The sequence below is a fragment of the Poecilia formosa genome, unplaced genomic scaffold, assembly GCF_000485575.1.
Source record: "Poecilia formosa unplaced genomic scaffold, Poecilia_formosa-5.1.2 Scaffold29, whole genome shotgun sequence".
Classification (NCBI taxonomy): domain Eukaryota; kingdom Metazoa; phylum Chordata; class Actinopteri; order Cyprinodontiformes; family Poeciliidae; genus Poecilia; species Poecilia formosa.
The window spans coordinates 1,602,867-1,626,103 of record NW_006799968.1 but is presented as its reverse complement, the minus strand read 5'-3'; the positions used below and the strand labels follow the sequence as shown (position 1 = coordinate 1,626,103).

Genomic DNA, 23,237 nt, shown 5'->3' with positions numbered 1-23,237 from the left:
ACATATTTAGAATTTGAGTTAAGTCTGGATTTTTATTGGGTCAGTCCTTCCAACAACGGATTTGAGCGCTTCTTAAAAGGTGCACCACTTCCAGTCTACGCACTCTCTCCCTCTGCCAAAACGAGTTGCCACAGGCAACTCCGGCAGGTCAGTTTGAGTGAAAGGCCGCGTCTTGGTAGGTTTGAAGTCCTGCTGTCTTCCCTCGCACTTTTTTTTTAAGAGATGCTTTGAATAATTCCTCTTGAGGCCTTCAAATATTAAACCGTCCCGTAACCCGGTTGTACATTTGAATGCAAATGTACAACACAGTTTTCAGATCGTTGTTAAAAGAAATGATAAGGTTGTGTTTTCAGAGTGACAAAATGTGAAAAATTTCAAGGATGTGAACACTGTTTAATGGCACTTTATGTCCACTGTAAAAAAAAAAAAAAAAAAAAAAATTTGATTTACGGTAAAATACCGGCAGCTGCAGTTGCCAGAATTTTACTGTATTTATACAGTATTTTACCATAAATTCTTTACTCCTTCTCCATATGACTTCTATTAGACGATTAATCTTGCAAGAGGATTTTGTTCTTTTTTTTTTGGCAGGGGAGGGCATTTCATTTGCTGTACGACACAACATAGTCTCCATAAATAAGTGAAATATTTCCAGATAAAATCACCATCTTCGGGGCCGGCTCGGCCATCCATAAATGTCCTCCCATCGCTTCGCCAACCCACGGATAATTAAACCGACGACATCTCGCATTCAAGCTCTGACTGGAAATCCATACACATTCAAAACAGATTACTTGCCAATTAGGCCGCCGCCGTCTCTGTCTCTCCCTAAACGCGTTGATGTTTCCTCCCACACTTGCTCTCACGCCTCGCCGTTTCTCTCCCACTTGCCCCTCGGCTCAACCAAAAGTTTTGGGAGTGGCAAAACGGGGGTTGAGACTGAGAGACAGAGAGACCAAATCCACTTCCACATCTGCTAAGAGAGCTGCTGGAAAGCCGGAGGAAAGGGGGGGGGCAGGACGTCAGCGTCGTCCGGTGACCGTCACGTGGAAGCAGGAGGCTGATTGGAATTTCTCTCCATCCCGACAGGTTTCCGCAGGAATTGAACGCGGGGAAAATCAGCGCCGAGATCATGTGGAACCTGTTTGCACAGGATATGAAGTACGCGATGGAAGGTCAGTAAATCTGTCAATCCGTTATCACGTGTGTGTGTGGGTGTGTGTGTGTGTGTGTGCAAGTCTGATGGAGCGAAAGAATCAGATAAAAGAGCTCCACCGAATGGATGTTGGTCAGGAGTGTATTGTGTCAGCTAATTAGCAGCTTTACTGCCATCTCATTTCACTCGGCCCTGCTACGGTTTGAATGTGCCACTCTGCTGTGTTCCCTTAATTGGCTGCTGCTGAGAAGTGTTTCTTTTTCTCGGCTTTGTCCCGTATGTGGTCAGCTTTACTGCCTATCTAGATTACACTTCCCCCTACTTATCGATCCCTGCAGAGAAAAAAGGAAACTTCTTTAAATCAAGATAAACAGTTGATCAAAGGCACAGCGAAAAACTGATCCGACGCTCTGCTTTTTTCTTTGTTTCCCTTCCTGCGTATTTTTGTGCCTGTGTAGTCCAGCAGCTCTTGCAAGTAATTTTAGATGGGGAAATAGAAAAAAAAAATCAACAAAGAAGAACCGTTTTGTGCTTGATAAGGGGACCTGGGTGAGATTTGTGTTGTTCACTTTAACTGTGACGAGAGGGCGGCTATGTGAAGCTTCAGTGGGTAACAATACGTCTGTAGTCATGAGTCACGAGGTTTAAAATCCGAAAATGTGTGACAGAAACGCAGCAGCCATTGCAAACAGTTCCCCTTGCATTGTCCTGTGTGTTGTGGAGATGAAATAAGATATTTAATACACTATAAAATGTTGAAACTTTTTTTTTTTCTTCACCTTCTGAGATGAAATTACATTCAACAATTTCTGTTTTAAGTCAGTCAGGAACACCGACGTTATTTCTATTTGCCTAATTCAAGAGGAAATAGAGAGAATTTTAGATTTTTTTTTTCCTCAGTGTTGGGAAATGTACATAAACTGATACTTCTATGCATTTAAACAACTTGAGTTTGTGTAGATAAAGTCACAGCTTTGTGATCTTTCACGTCAGTGAACCTTTAAGCACACTGTATCTTGAGTCAGCATCTCAAACACGCTGCTTGTGTTTCCGTACAGTAAACACTATTTTTGTTTCGGCCGTAGCAATTTAATACCAAATTCACCTTACATAAAATCCACTTTTTTTATATGCCTCCCTCTCATAAGCTTTGAAAGTTAAGTATTGATTTTGTTTTAATGTCTCCATCCCGAAGAGAGCAGGGAATCAAACGCTAAATCTCAAATTGCCTTGCTGCTATGAGGGTGTTTCTTTTTTTGTCGTGAGCGTTGACTTTAATCCCTAACTCCTACTTTTTTATTTTTTACTTTTTTCCAAACCCAAACTCCCAGAAGTCGTTTGCCTCCTGAGTTTGGTCTTTTAAGTTGCTCACTTCTGAATGTAACTTTGTTTAACATGCAGTGTGGAGGTGGAAGGCTGAGCCGATTTATTAGGATTTGGGCTGCGAATGTATGAAAAAAGGTGTTTATCCAACGCAAATAGAAGATCAATTCTTCAGTATGAGCTACCAGGGTAACATTTGTGAAACTGAAATTGTCACTTTATGAGGACGAGCTTCAACATATGATGAATTACCATGAATCATGGCTGTCGACATGAATTTTGCGGCTTCAAGAAGGATCGAGAATTCACATCGAGAAAGTCCATTTTGAATATCTTAATGTGGCTGAAGTTAGTTGAAATCCTTATTTACATCTTGAGTGACTAACAGCTGAGTTACTTTGACAGTTATTTTGTTTGGTAAACTAAAAACTGGCTATTTTTTTTACTGATCATTGTGAGGAGAGATGAGCAAGACTTTGAACCAGTTCTTTCTAATGTAGTTGTATAACAAAGAAACAAAAAAATCGGCTCATACAGAAGAGCTAAAACCTTATTATCATTTATTTATTTCTCCTTAACATCTCGGTTGTTTGTGTTTCCACTATATTTTATGTTTATTGAGATATACTTAATTTCTTAACGTCTTATTCAGTTATTTGACTTGGCTTGGAGAGTTGCTGTTTTTTGTGCAACAAAGTTCTGATTCTAGTTGGAGACCCGATTCAGAAGCCTCACGTTTTGTTTTCATGAGTCTCTTCTTCTGTTCTAACGCCAATGATCCTAAATATAATGTAACAAGGATGCCTCAGCGTCATCTTGGAATATTTACAACTTTTTATTTTTTTAAGTCAACCAAGTCTATGCACAATTTGGAGACGTGTGCTCCACTCCACGGAGTGCCTTTCACATACTGACGTCTCTTCACCGTCGGTCGCGTAGTTGAACAGTATTTATTAGAATAGATTTATGATTCGCTCAAAATTAATTTAACCGTAATGTCCATAGCATCCGTGCCGCCGAGTGTGTTTAATCAATTTACTTTGATTGCTGCCAGCCTAGTGTGAGCTTGATGAGGTTGTAGCCTTGGTAGGAGGCCAGCGTAGCTAATCGCCACAGATAAGCTGCTGCTAACAGACACCTAGGAACAGTGTGTTCCAAGCCATGATGCCGCCACAGTAATAAACCCCCACAAAGCCACAGCAGATGTTGTGTGCACGCAGAAAACAGCAGGGGAACTATCATTGTTAAGACAGTGAGCTGTTAATGCATCCTCCCCTACCCCCCCCCTGTACCCCGAAGACTTCTTTATGATTCTGCAGAGAACCTTAATGTTCCGGCAGACTCCTGATGTTGTGCTGACATCTTTGTCTGGCAGGAATGGGAGCCAAAAAAGAACAGAAACCGTGTTGCTTCTCAGAAAACCAAAACGCAGTCGGTGATTTGTGGGTTTGGTTGTTCTGCTAATTGAACTTGTATTCGCTCTCCGACACGCATCTGTGCCGACTGAAGCCGGACAGAGAGCGTGATATTTGATGCCTTGATGGGTGCGTAGTAGAAGGGGCAGGAGCAGGTCTGCGGTGAGCGTTGATGTTCTTGAAATTGCTGTTTAAACCACCAGGAAGTGATTAGCAGAACCAAGCAACCGGCTCGTGGTCGGCGCTCTAAGTGCTTTGCCTTGAACTACAGCGTTGCAACGTTTACATGTCGAGGCAGCAAATGAGATGCTTATCAACCCCTTACACCTGGCGAGTTTTCTTACAAGGTTTTAAATGTAATTCGCTTTAGGTTAGAATGAGAGGGTAGGAGTCAGGATGCAGATTACCTTCTTTTGCGTGTAATTTATGTGTTTTATGAACTCCAAATTTGGTCTGTGGGAATATTTTAGAGCACTTCCTACTCCCTCTGCTGCCATGCTTTATGAAGATGCTGATTTCCTTTTTGCAGTAGGACTTGGCACCTGCCTGCACAGCTGATAATACCAAGACCTGCTGTAATGTCAGAGGTATGGAGTGTTATGCTGTAGAACACATGGACAGACGTTTCAGCAGGTAAACAGTTCAGCAGAAAAAAGGTGTGATCCATTAGGTTTTATGTAATTTATAGCTCTGGAAAACATTAAAATGATCAGTTTCTCTGATTTTACTTTTCGTAGGTCTATGTTTGAGTAAAATGAACATTGTTATGTTATTTCTATGAACTAGTTACATGCAGAAAATGAGAAATGGACAAATTACCACAAAAAGATGCAGCGTTTTCAGACCTCAAATAATGTAAAGAAAATTACATTGATACAATAGTCCACAGTGTTTGTGTCACTCACGCTGTTTCTGCTGCGGTTTGTTTCATTCTTCTTGCAGATTTGTCGACCTCTACCACACGCGCCCCAAACCACCGGCTGAGCGCTCTGTGCATGTTGCTATTGATCTCATGTAGTTGTGTTTTTGCATCTGCTTTGGAGCTCCAGCGGCCCAGCGTTCAGAGCATTTTCAGCAAACGAAGCCTAATTGGTCTTCTGATTCCAATTTAGAAACGGCAACACCTCCGAACTACTCGTCGAAGCAACGCAGTGGAACAATTTCAAATTGCGGCATGATGTCCGTCCGCGTCACTTCTCTTCGCAGTCAGGGATCGTTTGTAGGAATTACAGTAAATCAGTGGCGAATAACACAGAGAAAGTAGTTGCATCTCTCTCTCTCTCTTTTTTTTTCATTTCTCCCAGTGCATGTCTGAGTCAGGGCAGGAGAACATGTGACCACACAGGGTGTCTCTGACTGCTGTCACGGCAGGTTTACGTTGTGTGTGTGCTTGTGTGCGATTTGCCCCGAGGGCGTCCGCGTTACAAAAGGAGATAAGAATCATAGATGCACTCAGTCACATACACCCTCCCTCTCGCTCCGTGAGCCCGACTCCTCTCTCCCTGCTCGGCCTCCTCTTGCCTCCACTTGTCATTGGCCCACAGTGACACGTGCCAGGAGGAAGACATGACTGTCATGTTCCTCCGAGGAGCACTTTGTCTGAATTACTGCTCATTTGTGGTTCATGGTGCTTGGCTTGTTGTACTTTTGGGTTTTGATTTGTTGTTGGTGACGGGCTTGCGTGCGTCTGAAGGACAGTTTGACGTCTCGTAAACCCCAACGTGACGCGGCTGCAGATACTCCGAAACGTATCGTCGTCTCCGCTGTGAAGGTCTTTTAAAAAAACAAAAAAAAAAACAAATGAAGATAAAAATGTCTTGGCTAATTGAGTGCATGTTCAATGTTCAGAGTAAATAATGTACGTAATGTGGCAGAATGTGATGCAGGTTCAATATATGGACAGAAGAAAAGAAACATTGATCTGAATAATTGTTACAAATAAAAATATACACAGGAAAACTGTTTTCTTTTATTATTATTTTGTGAAATGACTCATAAGTCAGACTAGATGCACTTTTTGTGGAACATCACAATGCCGAAAGTTGAACTTGTGAAGCATCCTTTGAAAAATGCCTGAAGCTAAACAAATTGCTTTACAGCTAATCTGAAACAAAACAGATCAGACAAAGAAAAAATACAATAAATGTTTAGATAGAAAACTGAAAACGGCGAGATACACACTGCTTTTATATTCTATTGGAATAAAATGCCGAGGTATAAAGACGAGTCTGGAGTCGTGATTTAAGCGTCTCTGTGGTCTGAGCAGCAGCAGCAGCTACGTTTAGTTTTGCAAACGTCCTGTCACCTTCAGTTTTCAGTCTGGAGCTTAGAATATCTAAACGAGACGGGCCGCCTGACCGGAGCGCTCTTACGTTTGTGTGAATGTTGGGGAAGATCCATTAGGCCTAAACCGGACCGGGCCATGCTGCTTGAAACATTACAAGGAAATAAAAAGCCTGTGCAGAGATTCACTCAGACTGGAGAAATGTGTTCATGCTTTCTGGTGCCAGTTTGAAGATGAGCTGCAGAAATCTGGAATATCAATATCTTGCCACCGACTCTCAGTTGGAACTAGATCTGAACTTTGGCTCCTTCCTCTCCAAGTCGTTGAGTGTTGTAGTTTGGGTGCAACACATTGTCTTTGTTTTTGCTTCTTTTTGGAGAAGTTAGAGCTGTGGAACTTAATACAACTTTGAAGCAGGGTTGGTGTTTGTGCAAAGAAGGAGGCAACAGACAGAGAGTGGGGCGTCTCCACAGGAATCTCTAATGAGACGCTTCAGGAGCTCGGGTTTCCCACAGAATTAGAGGGAGGTGGCTGCAACATTTATGAAAGAGAATTACTCTACATAAAAGGACTGCTGAAACAAAACCTCTAGAATAGCTCTGTTGTGTTTGTAATCTCTGCACCACCTCATGTTTAGAGGAGGTGATGAGCAGTGTGTTGTCTTTTCGCCTATTGATCTGATGACCAAAATCGGAAGAACTTTCCCTTGTCCTTCTCTGACCAATGATTGGCAGATCAAATGTTGTCCTGCTCAGTTTCCAGGGATTTTGACCTCTTAGGATATTGGAATATGACTTAAAGATATATAGACTGATTGGCGTAGTCTGGGAAACTTTCCCTTAGCTTCATACACAAACTGACTGCGGCTGCCAAACACAGAAACAACAATCCTGCTTTCATTTGTCCTCAAAAATATTAAACCATTTCTCTTCTTGCCAGTTAATGTTTTTTTTTTTTTTTTTTTTTTTTGCTAATTGTTACATCGACAGCACAGAGTCCTTGACGATACCTTGACTTCACATAAATGCCTTAGATTGTATATCTTCTTTATTTAACCCCTTTGTTCTGAAGAGCCTTTTGGAATCAGTGCAATTGGACCCAAAATTTGGGGCGAGAGTTTTAAGCTAGTGCTAATCACTGAGTCTTTAGCATTTTGGCTTTTCTTTGACCCATTAAATTCAATTAAAAAATACTTTAGTGAACCAAAAAGGCAAATTAAATGTTGTTGTCACTCATATTAATTCAAGAGTTTTCAAATTGTATTTGTTTTTTCTTTTTTACATTTTTCTTCCATTTAAAAGCTATTCTTTGTTTTGAATAACTAAATAAGTATCATTTCTGACACTTATTTATACGATTTCCTCTTGTCGGTCAACCTTTTAATTAAAGACTGCTATTTTTCTGAATAACACCTGGAAACAAACCATTTTACTCACATTTTCAGACAGAAGTGCACTGCAGTATTTGCTGCCTTTGTCCTTAAATAAGGGTCGCTGGTCCTCACTGACTGAACTCAACACCACTGTTATTTTCAATACGCACCTTTCAATTAACAATTCAGTGAGATCAAATCATCAGCAGGCGTTTTATGACTGTTGTTGTTTTTTTTTATAGTACCCTATAATACTAGACGAGTATTTACCATGAATACATATAATCTGTATCAATAACAGTGACTCATCTGGTTAATGACATTCGACATTATTTTTAACAAACCTGCATAACTGATAGATTCTTAAATGTTTCCATGTAAATAAAGAGTGAAAATATAACAGTTATTAATTTTCTTACCTTTTTTTTATATATCTAAACAACATTCATTCACAAATGAGTCTCTTACTCTCCACAGTCATTCACATTTGTAATAAGATGCTGGTAAAGTAATTTAGACCCAGGGGGACATTTTTGTTCACTCCCACATGAATAAATGTACAATGTTGACTATTTGAGTGACAACCTAGGAAAGCTTTTTCAAGTGCCCCCTCTCACTGGGGGCAAACTGGTGTTGCATTTTGCATGCAAGCCAGGCGTTTTATCACCTATACACATGTATTTACGGTAAACATGTAAACACTTATGTATTGGGCTTGTGCATGTCTGGTTGCGTGGGTCGTTCGCATTAAGACAAATGGAAAAGGAAAAGAAAAAAAAAAACCCTCACAGTGACCTGTTTACATAATAGGGCACACAAGACTGTCAGAGCGGCTGACAGAAAGCCTGAAGGAGGTGGGCTGGAATGGTCCTGCTTTGTTCCTCTGTAGGCATGTTTGTCTGCGCATTTGTTCAAGCGTTCAGTTCTACATGAATGGATGGGAATAAAAAAAAAAAAGGGAAAATGTGTGTACGTCTGTGCTGTGCATGCACACAAGCTCGCGGATCACCTAATGAAGTCTTTGATGCATCCTCTGCTTCCTGCTCCGAGGCCTTTCGAGCCGGTGCCGATGCAGAAATGGATGCTGCTAATTTTAGAATCTCTTGAATGTGTGAGGGAATGTGCAAATGAGAGAGGTAGCCAGGAAGACACACAAAAAAAAAAAATAAAAATGAAAGAGGATTTATCGGCGACGGGGTGATGGGTCTTTATCAGAGCTTATTCTGTCGTTCGTTCAGCCACAGTGTCACAGAGAGTGGGTGCTAGAGGAGCGAAACGCTGAAAAACCGAGGCGGTATGCAAGAACAGAGATTAATGTAAATGAACTGGGAAAGCTTGCAGGACTTTTGAGAATACAAGTTTATTTTGCCACCATGCAGAGTAATAATGGTTAGTAAGCATGGTAAGAAAACAAATCAAAACGCATCTCTAATGCGGACATGTCAGAGAACTGCGACATGCCCGGTGGAAATCGCTGCTTGCATTTGTTTTGTTCTCTGAAATCAAATTTTGCAGTCAGAAGCTCAACAATAATTTCCCTGAAGTGAAAATTGTGTTGGGGAAACTCAGACCAAATTCCAACAAGGATTGATATTCAATATGGCTGCTTTACATATATTTAGGTAAAAAAGAAATAAAAAATATCTACACTTATATTTGTGAATATGTTTCATGTGTATGTAACTGGATAGGATTAGCTGTAAGTAGAAATAGAATAGAATAGTTGGCACCAGAAAAACAAGAAAATGCTTCCAATGTTCCCAAAGCTCCGACTTTCAACACAAATTGAACGCAGTGAAAAATTTCTTTAAAGCTATGTAATTATTGTCCCTTTCATTATTATTGGAGGAATTTAAAAGTGTGCGTTCACGAGGTTGATTGACATCGCTAAGCCCCTCCTCCTGGGTCTGATTGGTTGTTTTTCACCGGGAGCTGTGCGTTTCCTCAGACGCCAATAGCAGCACAGGGAGGAGCTGGAGGAGATTGGTCTTTTCACAGATTATCTGTCTCATATTACACCGTCGAGACATGGTGACAGCTTTAACAAACACACATAAAAAAAAAAACATATTTTTTTAAAAATGAAAAGTTACAGACAGCAGCTGTAAGGAGTTTCATACATTTGAACCAGGGACGGCGACAGTTTTGGAGATTTAAATCTGTTGAGATTTAAATCTCAACAGATTTAAATCTTAATTCTTCTTGAAGTTTCCTCAACAAGAAGTCAAGTGGCAGCAGAAGCGTTTCACCGTACACAGCGTATATCCTCTTGCGGCAGTCTCTGGGGCATGTCATTAAAGCAGTAGCGCTTCAGCAGCCCATTAACTCATCCTCACACACCAAGTAGTGCCTCACTCCATAGAATATTTTTGATTGAATATCAATAATGTAACTGAGCAGTGGCAGATTTGTGTCCACGCAAAGCAGTGCTTACAGGGCTGGAGCCGGGGCTTTGATTTTAATGTTCCCGTTTCACTTCTTTGTGCCGAAGCCATTATATCACCGGAGTTTATGGAGCACTGACGTGCCGTTTAAGCCTTGCAGGTGCTGCGGTTAGTTCGTTCATGGAGAGTTCATTAATTCTTTATAAATCTTTCTGGTGAATCTAATAAAGTCTGTCAATCTGCTGAGAAAAAAAAAAAGAAGAAAAAAATAACCAGGCTTTATGAAATGTGCCTCTTTATAACCCCATTGTTAATGATAATAAGCAATCCATTTGTCACATGACCATTAGCGACTCGCACGTTTGCTTACTCCTGAATTCATCATGCTTCTGTTGAGCCCCATCTGTGGCGCTCGGTGTCTCCTCGTGTTCCCCGCGCTTCAGCTGAGCCGTGTCAGTAGGCCCTGGCGACGCTGCTGAGGAGGAACCACGCGACAGAACTGGGTCAGAAACTAAAGATGAATGAATTATGTCACAAAGGAAACCTGGGCTGCCACGGGGAAGGAACTCTTCTCGCTCAAGTCCTTTGTCTTAAGCAAATCTGTCCAACCTTGAGCTCCCGTAAACGCGTTCGTCGAGCGGTAATTGTCGGACGGAAGAGCCGCGGTGGCGTTGCAGTTCATCATATTATCCACGGCGTTTAAATCAATGAGGCAGGGAGAGTGAGTGAGTGTCCCCCGTGAGCCTGCCGGTCCCCGTGGGCCGCCTCACACGAGATGACATCCTCACCAGGGATCTTGAGCCGACTCTTCCCCCAGGACAGCCCGCAGAGTTTAGCACCGGGAGGGCGGCCGCTACCGCACACATGCATCAGTCTGCGAGCGAACAGATGTAAGCGTTCGAGCCTACACACGTACATACAGGAGCAGATGGAAGGTCCAGATTTAACAAAAAAAAGTGATTAAGGTGCAGTCTTACTGAACTGTTTCATCATGCATAGTTCTGGTAATTTACATACACTTATCCTTGATAACACTGATGTCATGTTATAATTAGACAAACCTTTTATTATGACTTTGTACTTTTTTCTTACTTTTTCTTTTTTTTGACGATGGCTTCATAAGGGTATATATAATTCACACATATATACATGTAGAGCTTAGGGGGGAAAAAAGACCACAGCACTTGTTTTCTTTTAATTAATTGCAGGTCTGAGAGCACTGAGTTTTTTTTGTTATTTTGACAGTTTCACATTTTCTGCAAATAAATACTAGATTTTTGCTTGGAGTTTCAGAGACATGTTGTCAGTTGTTAATAGAATAAAAGAACAATGTTCGTTTTACTCAAACATAGACCTATAAAATATAAAATCAGAGAAACTGATCATTTTAAGTGGTCTCTTAATTTTTTACGGAGCTGTATGTCAGTTTAAGCAATAATAAAAATGTTCTGAAATGTAACTAAGTAATAAAAAGTTAAAGCTGCAGAATGTAACTTTGATTAAAAAAAATATATTTTATTACATATTTATTGAAACTGTCACTTATGTCGTGACAGTTTGGTGTGAGACAAATATTGTGTGAATGAACTTGAGCTCCTCTCTGTGCTCCCAGTGCAAACTAGAAACAACCAATCAAAGTCAGGAGGCGGGTCTAAGTGCTGTCAATCACAGTACCGTATGATGCTGCTCATCCACCCCAATGTCCCCCCTTGCTTTTCTTTCTGCTACTTTAGCAAATTCTGTCATGAATGCTCAGGCTAGTTAGCATAGCCACCAATAACAACGGATAAATGTTGCGTTAGCACAAGTAGGAATAATTTTGCCTTATGTGAAAAGAAGAGTGATTATGTCACACTGTTTTTAATTCTTGATTTATTTATTTATTAATATAATTGTTTGGTTTTTTTTATTGAAAGTTTGAAGTTGCGCAGATCTCTGCCTTTCAGTGAAAGGTCGGTGAAAGGCAGAGATCTAAAACCAAAATTGAGTTTAGTTCTGAATTATCACCATCTGCATGCAGACTCTGTGCCACTTTGTCTTTCTGTGAGATTTTGCATCATTTATATCTCACAGTGAGCATGAATGATAAAACACATTTCAAGGCAAATACAAGTGCCGGCAGCTTTAAATCACACACACATTAAAACATGCACAAACGTGGTGATTTGCAATTTTTTTTTTTCTTTTTTTCTTTTTTTTTTTTTTTTTTTTGTGACGGTTTATGCGAAAACCACCAGACAATCTCTGGAACCTGGATTTGCATAAATCAATGCCGAAGTTCTCATTAATATGAATTGAATTGCTTCCTACAATTACAGCTTTCCAAAGACAAACACTTTCTCCTGTCCTGCAGAGTGAACTGTGGTCCAGGAGTCCACAGTTCATCAGTAAACGCTGAATGAATTTGTATTTACATCGAGGTCATTTGGAAACTTTGGAAATGTTTATATTATTTCAAATAGTCATTTGAGATGTAAAAGATTTAAGAGCAAATCTCCTTTCTTGGTAAAGTCAGCCAGTCCCAGTGTGTTCTGTTGTAGTATTTCTAAAAAAAAAAAAAAAAACTGCTCTCTGGGGTCTCGTTTCATCAGGTCTCTCCTTTATTCAACAGTCACATTTGGCCAAGTGAATAGGAAATCAAATCTTAGGACTTGCTTTCAGAATATGCCGAGAGCCAATCTCTGTCTCCATTTTCTGGCGAAATAAAATCATCTTTTTTTGCTCCTATGCTAAAGCATTTCGAAATACAAAGGCTTCAATTGACAGATTGCCATTACTACAGGCCATTTGAAGCCACTGTATGAGAGGGTTCATTCTTTATCCATGGCATTTATCTGCGATGATGCACTTGTTTGCGAAGGCTAATGATTCCTTACTGTCGATCATCTTTGAACGTGGAGAGCCCTCGTCCAGCTTTAATTCCACCCTGTCCTCAACGCCAGGGAGGCGATTTGACTGGGAGACAAAAGACAGAAACACTTTTAATAAGAATTTTAATTAGCTTTACATTAAAAATGCATGATCTCCAGACGCTGAACATGTCGGCGCTTCATGAATCCTTTCCAAGCAAGTCTTGGAACAAATTTGACTTTTAGGGGGCAGCATTATGTGTTTTATGGCACCATCAAATGCTGCATAGTATTAAATATGACTGAAACAATTCAACTTTGTAATTTAACACCTCGAAATTGAGCAATTATCTCCTTTAAAAACTCCCGCTCTTTCTGAAACTCCACCTTCAGGAACTGGCCACAACGTGGCTCTTCTAAAAAACCCTCTAATAATGTTTTTCTCAGAAAGTTAGCTTGCACAATCACTCAGCTGACCCAACAGGTGTTTGCTAATTGCTGCTGGCTAGTCTGAAGGAGCTGAGTGGAGTAGATGGGTGGGGTGGGAGCTGCTTGGTGAGGAAACGGCAGCTCAGAAGAGGAGCTTTGTCCTCAGAGGCGGCGCTCGGTCCTACACAGTCCTACACAAGCTCAAAAATTTTGATTTTTACATAATACTGTCACTTTCATCTCTGTCACAAGGAAACAATGCTGCTCCACTGGTCCAGTGGAGGTCCAGCATCGACTCCACTGGACCTCTGAAGGAGTCCTGTTGTGTCTTGTTTAACAGCAGATTGTTTATGTTCTGTACCTTTGCAAAGTGGAGCCTCCATTTAATGGGATTTGTTTCTCCAGCACATTCCACAGATCAGGAATCTGGAAGACAAGTCAACACCTCAGATTGTTGTGCTCCAGAAACCATTCCTTGACCATTCCTTTCTTTGTGCCACGGCTAATTAGCCTGCTAAAAAATAATCCACAGCCACCAGCCACTACCTGTGTTCATCAAAGTGGAGGACATTTTTTTATTCTGACACTTCTCTGTCAGAACCAGCAGTCATTTCTTCAGTGGTTGGAATTAGAAAAGCAGGCAGCACCGAACAAAACACGTGCTGATCTCTAATTTTCTCTCTCTGACCTCCATGTGCTTCCTTTACTTTAGGTGATGGAATGAGGGTGTGTGAAGTCAGAGCCCACTGCAGAAAGGTCGCTTTGTGTGTGTGTGTGTGTGCGTGTGTGGGTGTGTGTGCGTGTGTGGGTGTGTGTGCGTGTGTGTGTGTGTGTACCTAAGCTGTACATGCAAAGCTAGCAATGCCTGTGTGCTGGCTTAGTTATTAAAGTGACACAGCCACAGTAGATCCTTCGGTGCAGGCGCTGTATTACACATTCTCTGCAGCCGGATGAGCGCACGTCCTTCCCACCGAAACAATCTGGACTCATATTCACAAGGTTTAGGCCACCTGCTCCCTCAGTGACACACGCTGAACCTGTGAATCCAGGTGAGACCTGGGCAATTTCAGACCACAAGACTGCTTCAGCTAAGAAGGTTAGGTGCTGATGGGAGCAGTGACATTTACGAGGGTTTATTTTTAAGACGGCAAATTCACAGTGAATGACATTCCTGAAGTTTTACCTTTCTACAATGTGCAGATTGTGTCTAATCTTCTAGGTTTTGTTCAAATTTGCTTGACTTGTATTGTGTTTTTTTTCTAATGGCTTCAGTAGAAGTGCTTCTCCAGGCACCCAAAAGTTACTGATGTTATGGGACTAGCGAAGGCTTGTTACGGCCCCAACCAGAGGTTGCTCTGTTTAACCACGTATTGCTTGAGAGAAGAGTCAGGTTCACCAAATCTGAGGCTAAATTTCTTAACCAAATTAAAAGCGTATTGATCCCTCCAGTTTTGGGGGTAAGTCTTTGCATCAAGTAAGGATGTTCATGGTGTTAGACACGTCAACCAATTTACTGATGCGATAAACCTGATCTGGAAGTCAGTTTGGTGCAAATACTCAAAATATGTTACAGCTAACGAGCAAAATGTCATCAGGAAAGTATAAGGCTACACAAATATGTACAGTGCTTTTAAAAAGACCCTGAAAAAAACCAAGATTGCTAAACAGAACCGCTGGAAGAAGGAACCTGAGGCGGTTCTGGTATCTGATCTGGTTACACCTTGACTAGATCCATTTGGAGATATTCCAGGATATTCCATGAGGAGGAGCTCAAACCTGGCTGTAGGAAGTATACATCCTTTCATGGCCTTGGCCAGAACATCCCCTGAGGGGAGATTTCAGTATTTTACTTCTGTGCCCGTTACCTCAGCAATGATACGATAGTTGGTTCATAGTCTTCTTCATTTTTGGTGGGTAAAAGTGTTGCATTGCACCTTTTGACTGAATTGAGATACAGGTACATTAATAAATATGCATGTGTAAATATTTCCTTTTGCGCTCCGGGTGACAGGCTGCTATTCATCACTGTAAGCACCGAAGCACTTATCGGGATTAAGGGGCGCCAGCCGAGGTGCCAGGCTCCGGATTCAAACGAGGCTTTGATGTCGTTGTGGATGCATGTCCGGGGTTTATGAACTCTCTTCGTTCTTTGTGAAAATGCTGCCTTTATTTCTGCTAATCAAAGAGGCGGTGTTGTAATGGCGGCGCGCTAAATTACACTTTACGCTGTTGGAATTAATAAATGTTTTCCAAGGCCTTTAATTTGACCTTTTTGTATTTAGCATTTTGATCCAGGCAAAACTGCAGCAGACACTCTACCAAAAAAAATATTGGTGTCTGCATTCTGAATAAAGTGCTGTCTGTGCATAAATGTGAAAGAAGACCCTGTGCAACACGGTGAAATAAGATGATGCTCATAGAGCGAGGGGGTGGGGAGGGGAGTTGCCCTGCAGATAGAGGCTGGAGGAATGTCGACCCGCCTCAGGTAAACACAGAGATTAGGACATTTGTTCTTCACCTCATCAGTGCTTTATGGAAATCATCACCTGTTACTGCCGTTTGCAGACATGAAGAGGCAATGTCCTTCAGCAGCTATAAGAAAGCCTTGGTCAGGCATTCTCCTCCATTCTGTTCTGCAATACAGAGATCCTTCCTCTGCAGTAATTTAAAACAGAAACATACTCCCCAGTTGTCTGTTTTCCCAACACAGGCCTGATTAATGGCGCCAAGTTTAAAATGTTGGCCTAACTCTGAGTGGTAAGTAGCTACAGTGAATTTTCCTTACTATTTTCTTTGAAACAGACCATGAAGTGTTGAGATTCTTTTTCCTTACTTTGTGTTGTCAAACAGGTTCTGTTCCTCTGAGTGTATTGGACTTAATATTCTATTAGTGGCTGCAGTTCCGGAAACCTTCTAGTGCCACATAGCAGTGAACTAAAGTACCGCTATGTTATAGGTCCATGTTTTGTCATATGGATGTCTCCATAGAGGGATTATTTGTTTGTAAGCCCTGCGGATTGCGCGCGCAACTCGACTGCAGAAATAGCCGTGCGGGGCTTTGAGCGCTCACTGGTTACCATGGTTACTTACATTTATCTTGCTGTTTTAACATTAACGTTTTAACATTAGCATGTTGTCAGTCAGTGTTTGTCACAGCGTGATGAAGTGAGTTATTCTACCAAACTGACATTAGTGAATGAGAAGCGTCTTAATGACCAGTAAGCATTAAATACAGCCGAGAGAAAATGGCACAAACGTCACTAACTAGCAATAATAAAGCAACTTTCTTCATGGTGAGGTAATCAGCTTTCAATGACGTATGTTGAGTCCTTCTAAATAAAACCAACATGGTGAGCAATAAGGGCACTGGAATATGGTTTTCCTAAAATGTTAAGTTTTTATTCATGTATATATAAAAGAAATTCATTTTTAGCATGTGAAGGACAAATAAAATACAATCATTTCTTCCTGTTTTTGGTCACAATTAGGGGGATTATGAAGATGTAGCTGCATCCATCAAGGCAGGTGATAAACGAAGCCTTCAGGAAATAAAAATGCAGAGGATTGAACGGGAGGCAGAGCGAGGTACAGAGACCTCTGACAACTACCACATAGTCTACTGTTGTATTTTCTACCGTAACCCTGCTTTAAACATCACCACTTCCTCCCTGACCTCTCTGTTTCGTTTCTGTTGAAAGTATTTGCTTGGACTGGGTTTAGTGTGGGGCATCGGGACAAAGGGGTTCAATATTTACACTTTTTCAGAATTCACCTTTTTTCTTTTTTCTTTGTGGCCTTTACCTTCCACTTCTGTCTGATATAAAATCCCAGTATAAAAAAAAAATCACCCCAAGTCTTTGCGGCTGTAACGTGACCAAATCTGACGAAGTCAGAGCGATTACTTTTTCAAGGTCTTCCAAGAGGAGAAATGGAAACTTCTCCATAAAAGCGGCGATACAGCTTACCCGAGGTGCTTCATCAGATAACGGCACCAGAAGAAAATGTCTTACCTCTTGCAAAGTCCCTGTTAACAATAAAACGTACAGCAATGGGATTCAGTGCTATATCAAACCAGCAGGATTTTGTATTATTTAAGAGCCGAAACCATTTACATTACGGCTCTGCCTTTTGTGTGCCCGCGCTTTATAAAATGGATAATTCCCTTTTGGCTTAAGCTGTCATTCATATTCAAAGTACCTCCTGGTGTGAGTCCTTCTCTTTAATTTTTATTTAGTTTCTTTAAAATGCCATATTTCCAGTCAAACTGCTGACGTTTTGTCTCAAAGCCCCCCCGCCACCTCGTCAAACATCTGTCTCCCGCTGATCCGAGGATAGTAACTCTTTCTCTCTCTCTCTCTCTCTCTCTCTCTCTCTCTTTTTTATTTTTGCTTTTTTCCATTCTGAATTACACCGGTATCTACGCTCTGAGTTACCCTCCATCTGAAGTTCTTTGAACAAATTGCAGATTTATTCTGTTTTGCCCTTTTTTGTCCAACTTCTGTGTTTCAACTCATCGAATTTTAACATCAGACAAAGACAAGCCGAGTAAAATCTAAAACAGAATTTTGGAACTTAATTAAAAATGTACCAAAAGGGGAAAACAACAACAAAAAAAGATCTTCAAGTCAATCTGGTTCTTAAATTTAACAAGTAATTCTCCCCTCATTTTAATAATCGGTTGTGCCACTCTTGGCGGCAACAGATGCCATCAAGCGTCTGTCGAGGAACTCTTCTTCTTCTTCTTCTTCTTCTTGGCAGAATTGTGTGAAATCGGTCTCAGCGCTTGGAAGGTTTTCAAAGCATCTGAATCAAAATTAAAAACGCTCAATCCAAAAGCTTCGCTTTGTGTTTCTGAGTCAGTCAGAGGTGAACCGGCTGCCACAGGATTATCGTCTTGCAGTCCAACCCAAATGTGCTGAAACCCGACCGTCATGAAGTCACGGTTGGACTTTCTCGTTGAGGATAACTTGCAGGAGAAAGGAAAGTTCGAGGTTCCAAGTCGTCAAGGTCTTAAAGATGCAAAGCAAACCCAAAAGAGCCCAGTACTGAAAAAAAAAACGTTTCTTTGAACCAGCTTTAAAAATTTATTCTAAATTGCTACAGCTAATTTTATTGGTTTTGCTCCAGCTATAATGGTGAAATCATTATTGCAGTTAAGCAAAAGTAATAAAGTAGAGTATTTTTTGCTTCAAAGAAACATTTTTTCAGTGTGCTGCCAAAATTATATTTGAAAGTAAAAAAAAAAAAAAATGCGTTAGTGTTACTTTAGCTGCATCTTCACTCAAACAGCTGCACTTTTATCTTCTCGAGAGTTCACAGAGTAATTCCCCCCCCCCAAAAAAAATCTTGAGATCCATTGAAATGTGCTTTGGTCATTTGACTTGGAATAAATGATTAAAAGTAAAGAAAAAAAAATCATTCAAGCTGCACAGCATCCAAAATCAAAATAAATAGAACTTTTTCTGCCAGAAACAGGAATTAAAGAAAATAGAAACCAAAATGTAAGTAACAGAACTACTCCAACATGCTGTCAACGTGAGTGGCGTGATTCTGCAAAACATAAAACATGCCTTTGTACAATATATATCGGTGTTTTTTTTCTTTTCTAAGTGCCTTTCCTGCATGGCTTGCTTTCTCCCTCGGTTCTTCCTCTTTTGTCTGATCTCCCTCTCCCTTTCTCCTCCGCTCTCTCTCTCTCTCTTCTCCTGGATTTCCTCTGTCCTCAGCTGCACCGTCGCCATGCGTTTTCTCTCCAGGGGGAATTCCTCAGAAATGTTTAACTCTCTTTGAAATTCCTGCAGTGACTCAGCAGACATGTCAGCTGATTTGTATAGCGCTCCGCTTTAGCGTCGGTTTGTTGGCGATGATTAAAAAGACCGTCCTTTGTTAGGACAAAGTTGGGCACATTTACAAGCTCGGTGTTTATTTTCTCATGCTTTAATAGCTCAAGGCTTTATTTAAAGAAAAAAAAAAAAAACTGGGCCAGAGAGGATGTTGGCATGAAAGCATCCGCCGCTGCTCCGTGCCTGATGTTCGTGTGCGTTTCTGTCTGTTCTTGTGAATCTTTTAAGACGCTGTGGAAGGAACAGTACATGCGACGTCCGTACGGCTAAAATGTTGTGTTTTGTAATTTGTCCCAGCTTCGTCTATTGCTACCCATAGTGAAATGTTCTCCTCTCCTCTTTGTGTGTTTGCATTGCAGAGCATGACAAGCATCGCCTATGCAAAAGCACAGAGTACATGAACCTTCACTTCAAAGTCAAATGGTTCCACAACGAGTACGTCCGCGATCTGCCGGCCTTCAAGGATGTCCCACCTGAGTATTCTCTGTAAGTGGTCATTTGCATAAGAAGATACCCTTTACCTTCTGTAGAGATTAAATGCTGGCCTAGTTTCTAAATTTAGATCTCAGTTTGGTTAAAAAAGATTAAAAAAAAAAAGGTCTAATTTTTCATGAACTGGAACAAAATCTAGTCAAAGTTCTAGAAATGGTCAAATTTTGGATTGGATTAAAAAAGTCAAGAAATCAAAATTACAGTTTATTTATATAGCACGTTTCAGCATCAAGCCAGTTCAAAGTGCTTTACATCATAGAAACATCAAAGCATCATAAAGTCACTGATTGTGAAACCAGTAACAAACATAATCAAAGTCATCAACACACATCAAATATATTGATCAATTTTCCAGTTATTAGGAGTCAAAAGCAACTGGGATTTTAGCCTCGATTTAAAGGAACTCGGTGTTTCAGCTGATTTGCAGTTGTTCTGGAGAAGTTCGTTCCAGATTTGTGAAGCTGAATGCTGCTCCTCCACGTTTGGTTCTGGTTCTGGTTCTGGGGCTGCAGAACAGGACAGGATGTGAACATCCGGATAAATCCTTAAAAAAACAACAACAATTTATTAGGAAAATAAAATTTATTAGATCATGTTGAGCACATAAACAGAGATTATCGTAATCATTTTATAAAGTTGGTTTATGACAATTTGAGGACAGTCACATGCAAAGAGTCTCATTTAAACCACTTGTCTAAGTTACATTTAAGACTCAATCAGCCAGTGTGAGATTTTGCCGTCATTCATCAACTTGAATGAGACTGTGATCGGTACGACTGTTATTTCTAAGGATTTTCTGAAACCGAACTGAGGTGGCAGCAGCTCTCATCGATCGATTACAACAACAATCAGCGCTGCATTCGATAGCCGTGAGACGTTTACTGAAGCTCGTTAACTCCTGCGGTGTAGAGTAAGGATGCAAGAAATTCCCATCAAGACACCTGCATGTCTGTCCTTCCCCTCAACACATGTTGCACGATGACAAACATTTATTAACTACAGAGAGGAAAGGCTTAATTAAAGCAGGGGGAAGATGGATGAATGTGTAAATGGAGTGACTGGTGGTTTTCTGATCCCCTTCACGAGGCTTTATGCTGATCAAACTAAAAATGATCCGAAATGAAATGAAAGTGAGGACAGCTGCCAAAGATCCCGCTTGACTTTGGAGCTAGGCCTGTCACGATAAACCATAAATAAATTAATCGCACAATAAATTAAACCTATTGACCTCATTTTAATTATCGTCTCTTCCTGCCGTTTTTTCTTTCTGTTGATGACACTGAATAAAAAAAGGCTCAACTCCGGTGCTCTCCACTGACCCTCCCTTCCTCATTTCCTTAGTGTAATGTCCAGCTCACACTACACCAGTTGTCGGCTGACTGTCGGCCCATTTTCAAAACCTGAGAGACACATTAGCGACAGAAATCCTAGGTACAACGGTTCAATCGGGTTCGTCATGCCATGTGGTGTCCAGCCACCTGAGCACAAAATAATGGCTACAAGTCCAGATAACTAATTTTAAAACCAGGCATTAATCAATGCTTTACTAGAATCTACCTGTGATGCATGTGGCTAGAGTCAGCGTAAAGTCCTGACTGAATGAAAATCATTATAACCTATTTATGTCACGTAACGAAGAACAGCTGAAAACTTACCGGGTTTCTCAACTGCGGCAGCAGTTTGGCTCCAACTCCTCCCCTTGTCATTTCTATATTCTTTCTCGAAATGTTGAATAAATATTATTGTTGTTTTCACATATCATCTCCAATGTCCGCTGGATTTTGGGTTGCGCCGTGTCAGCTGTTTCGGATTCCCCTCCGTAATTTCCCCTCAGAAAGCACAGAGGAGAATCCGCGCTTTCTGATTGGCTACCTGTCACATTCAACATGCTGCGTTAAGCTCCCAGTCGGGGAAAACCCCCGATTTAGATCAGAGCAGCCACGACGATCTACCATAACGCACCACACACTGCAGGATGATTGGTTACGAAATCACCAGCAACAATCTTGGAACGCCCAACGATCTAAGAAAATAGGGGCAAAAAATCGTGTAGTGTGAACTATTGGGTCAGGATGTGCCCGTCTCCTCTATTTAAATCTAGTGATTACTGAAGGGTAATACATACTTCATAATATGCACTCTTTTGGTTGAATGCAGTATTTATTTCCACTTTGGCTTTATGTTTAGTTTTTATTCAAGAATGTTTGTCGTTAATGGAGACAGAGAATCCATTTTATTTTTGTTTTTGGTTTTGTTTATTTAGTTTATCAGTTCCAGTGTTATGTGTTCTTTTGAAAATAAAATGTATCTATGGCAGGAAATCACATGCATTACTAGTCATTTCCATTAAATCAGTGTCAACTGGTCTTGAAACAATATTATCGTTTACCGCAATAATTTTTTAGACAGTTAATCGCTCAGCAAAATTTGTTATCGTGACAGGCCTATTTGGAGCGTAAAATGGCAATGACCAAGACACTTTCTCAACACGTTATGTAAATATAGCCACATGAATAACCTCCATGTTGTTTTATTAAACGGTTTGTGGAATAAAATCTTGTTTGAGTTGCAGAGTCGGGCGACTCACTGGAAGCAAAGCGCCAGCTCACTAAGAGTGCCATCGTTATCATTCTGTATTAACCTCTTGTTCCTATAGCAACCATCAAAGACAGAAGCAGAGGTCTGTCTTTGGGAGAAAACATACATAAAATGGTACAGAAAAAAATCTAAAGAGTTTATTATAAAAACAGTTACCTTTCTGCTGCTCAACAGGATTATTCCGATAATAATGATGATTTGATGTTGAACTAAAGCAAAGCGTTTTAAACATGGCCTAAAGGATAAGCATTGAAAAGTCCAATAAAAACAGAACAAGAGCAAATTGAACATAATTTTGAATCTTACCACAAGCTATCAAAAGAACTGTAATGAAGCTCAGTGTGGTACTTTTATGCGGCTCGAGAAGATTTCAAAACTGTTCTAAATTTATTTCAGCTGATCGCCAGAATTATTCAGCAGCGCAAATGAGATAGAAACTCAAATCAGACTCCGAGTTCAGATCAATCCTTTAATCATTCGTCGTGTTCGTGTGATCTGATTCGTTGCAACAACGCCTCAAACGCCGGTTTCTGATGACGGGACGCCTTTTGCGGCTGAGAAATGTGTTTATCGTTTCGCGTGCGTAACCTTGTGCGGCAGAGCAAGGATGGCCGTGGTGTAAACACGTGTAGCGCAGCGAGGGAACGCCATGCTCCCTCCCGTCCGACCACTCCATCAGATTAATGATTCGCCCGCCTCGTCTCCGACGCCGTCACTCAAACACCGGGTTGATTCTACCGGAGGCTCAGCCTGCAGACCAGACACACACACACACACACGCACACGCACGCATACACACACAACTCCATACCACATGCTTCTCCTCCTCTCTCACCTTTCTCTGTCAACACACCTGTTTTATTTGTTCATTAGCTTTGCCTTAAGTGGCAGCTGTCCACAGATTGGGAGTAGATTTATCTTGAGGGAGCAAATTCAAGTTAAAGACGTTACTGCACAATTACAGCACTGCTAACATGGCTGTCGTCTTTTATTCCTGTCTGAACCCGGATGCTTGATCTCTCCACAGTCTGATACCTCATGCAAATCCAGAGGTGGGCAGAGTACCCAAAGATTGTAGTCAAGTAAGAATAG

General features: G+C 40.9%; 1 protein-coding gene across 3 annotated transcripts in view; it reads left to right on the top strand.

Annotated features, from left to right (window-relative positions):
* LOC103136024 (unc-13 homolog C (C. elegans)) overlaps positions 1 to 23,237 on the top strand; it is a 126,059-nt gene that overhangs the window by 87,053 nt on the left and 15,769 nt on the right. For all 3 annotated transcript variants that reach the window (XM_016669976.1, XM_016669975.1, XM_016669977.1), the window contains 2 exons: positions 1,090 to 1,175; positions 19,415 to 19,541. In XM_016669976.1, the coding sequence (XP_016525462.1) occupies positions 1,090 to 1,175; positions 19,415 to 19,541 (213 nt within the window). The remainder of the gene's footprint in view (positions 1 to 1,089; positions 1,176 to 19,414; positions 19,542 to 23,237) is intronic.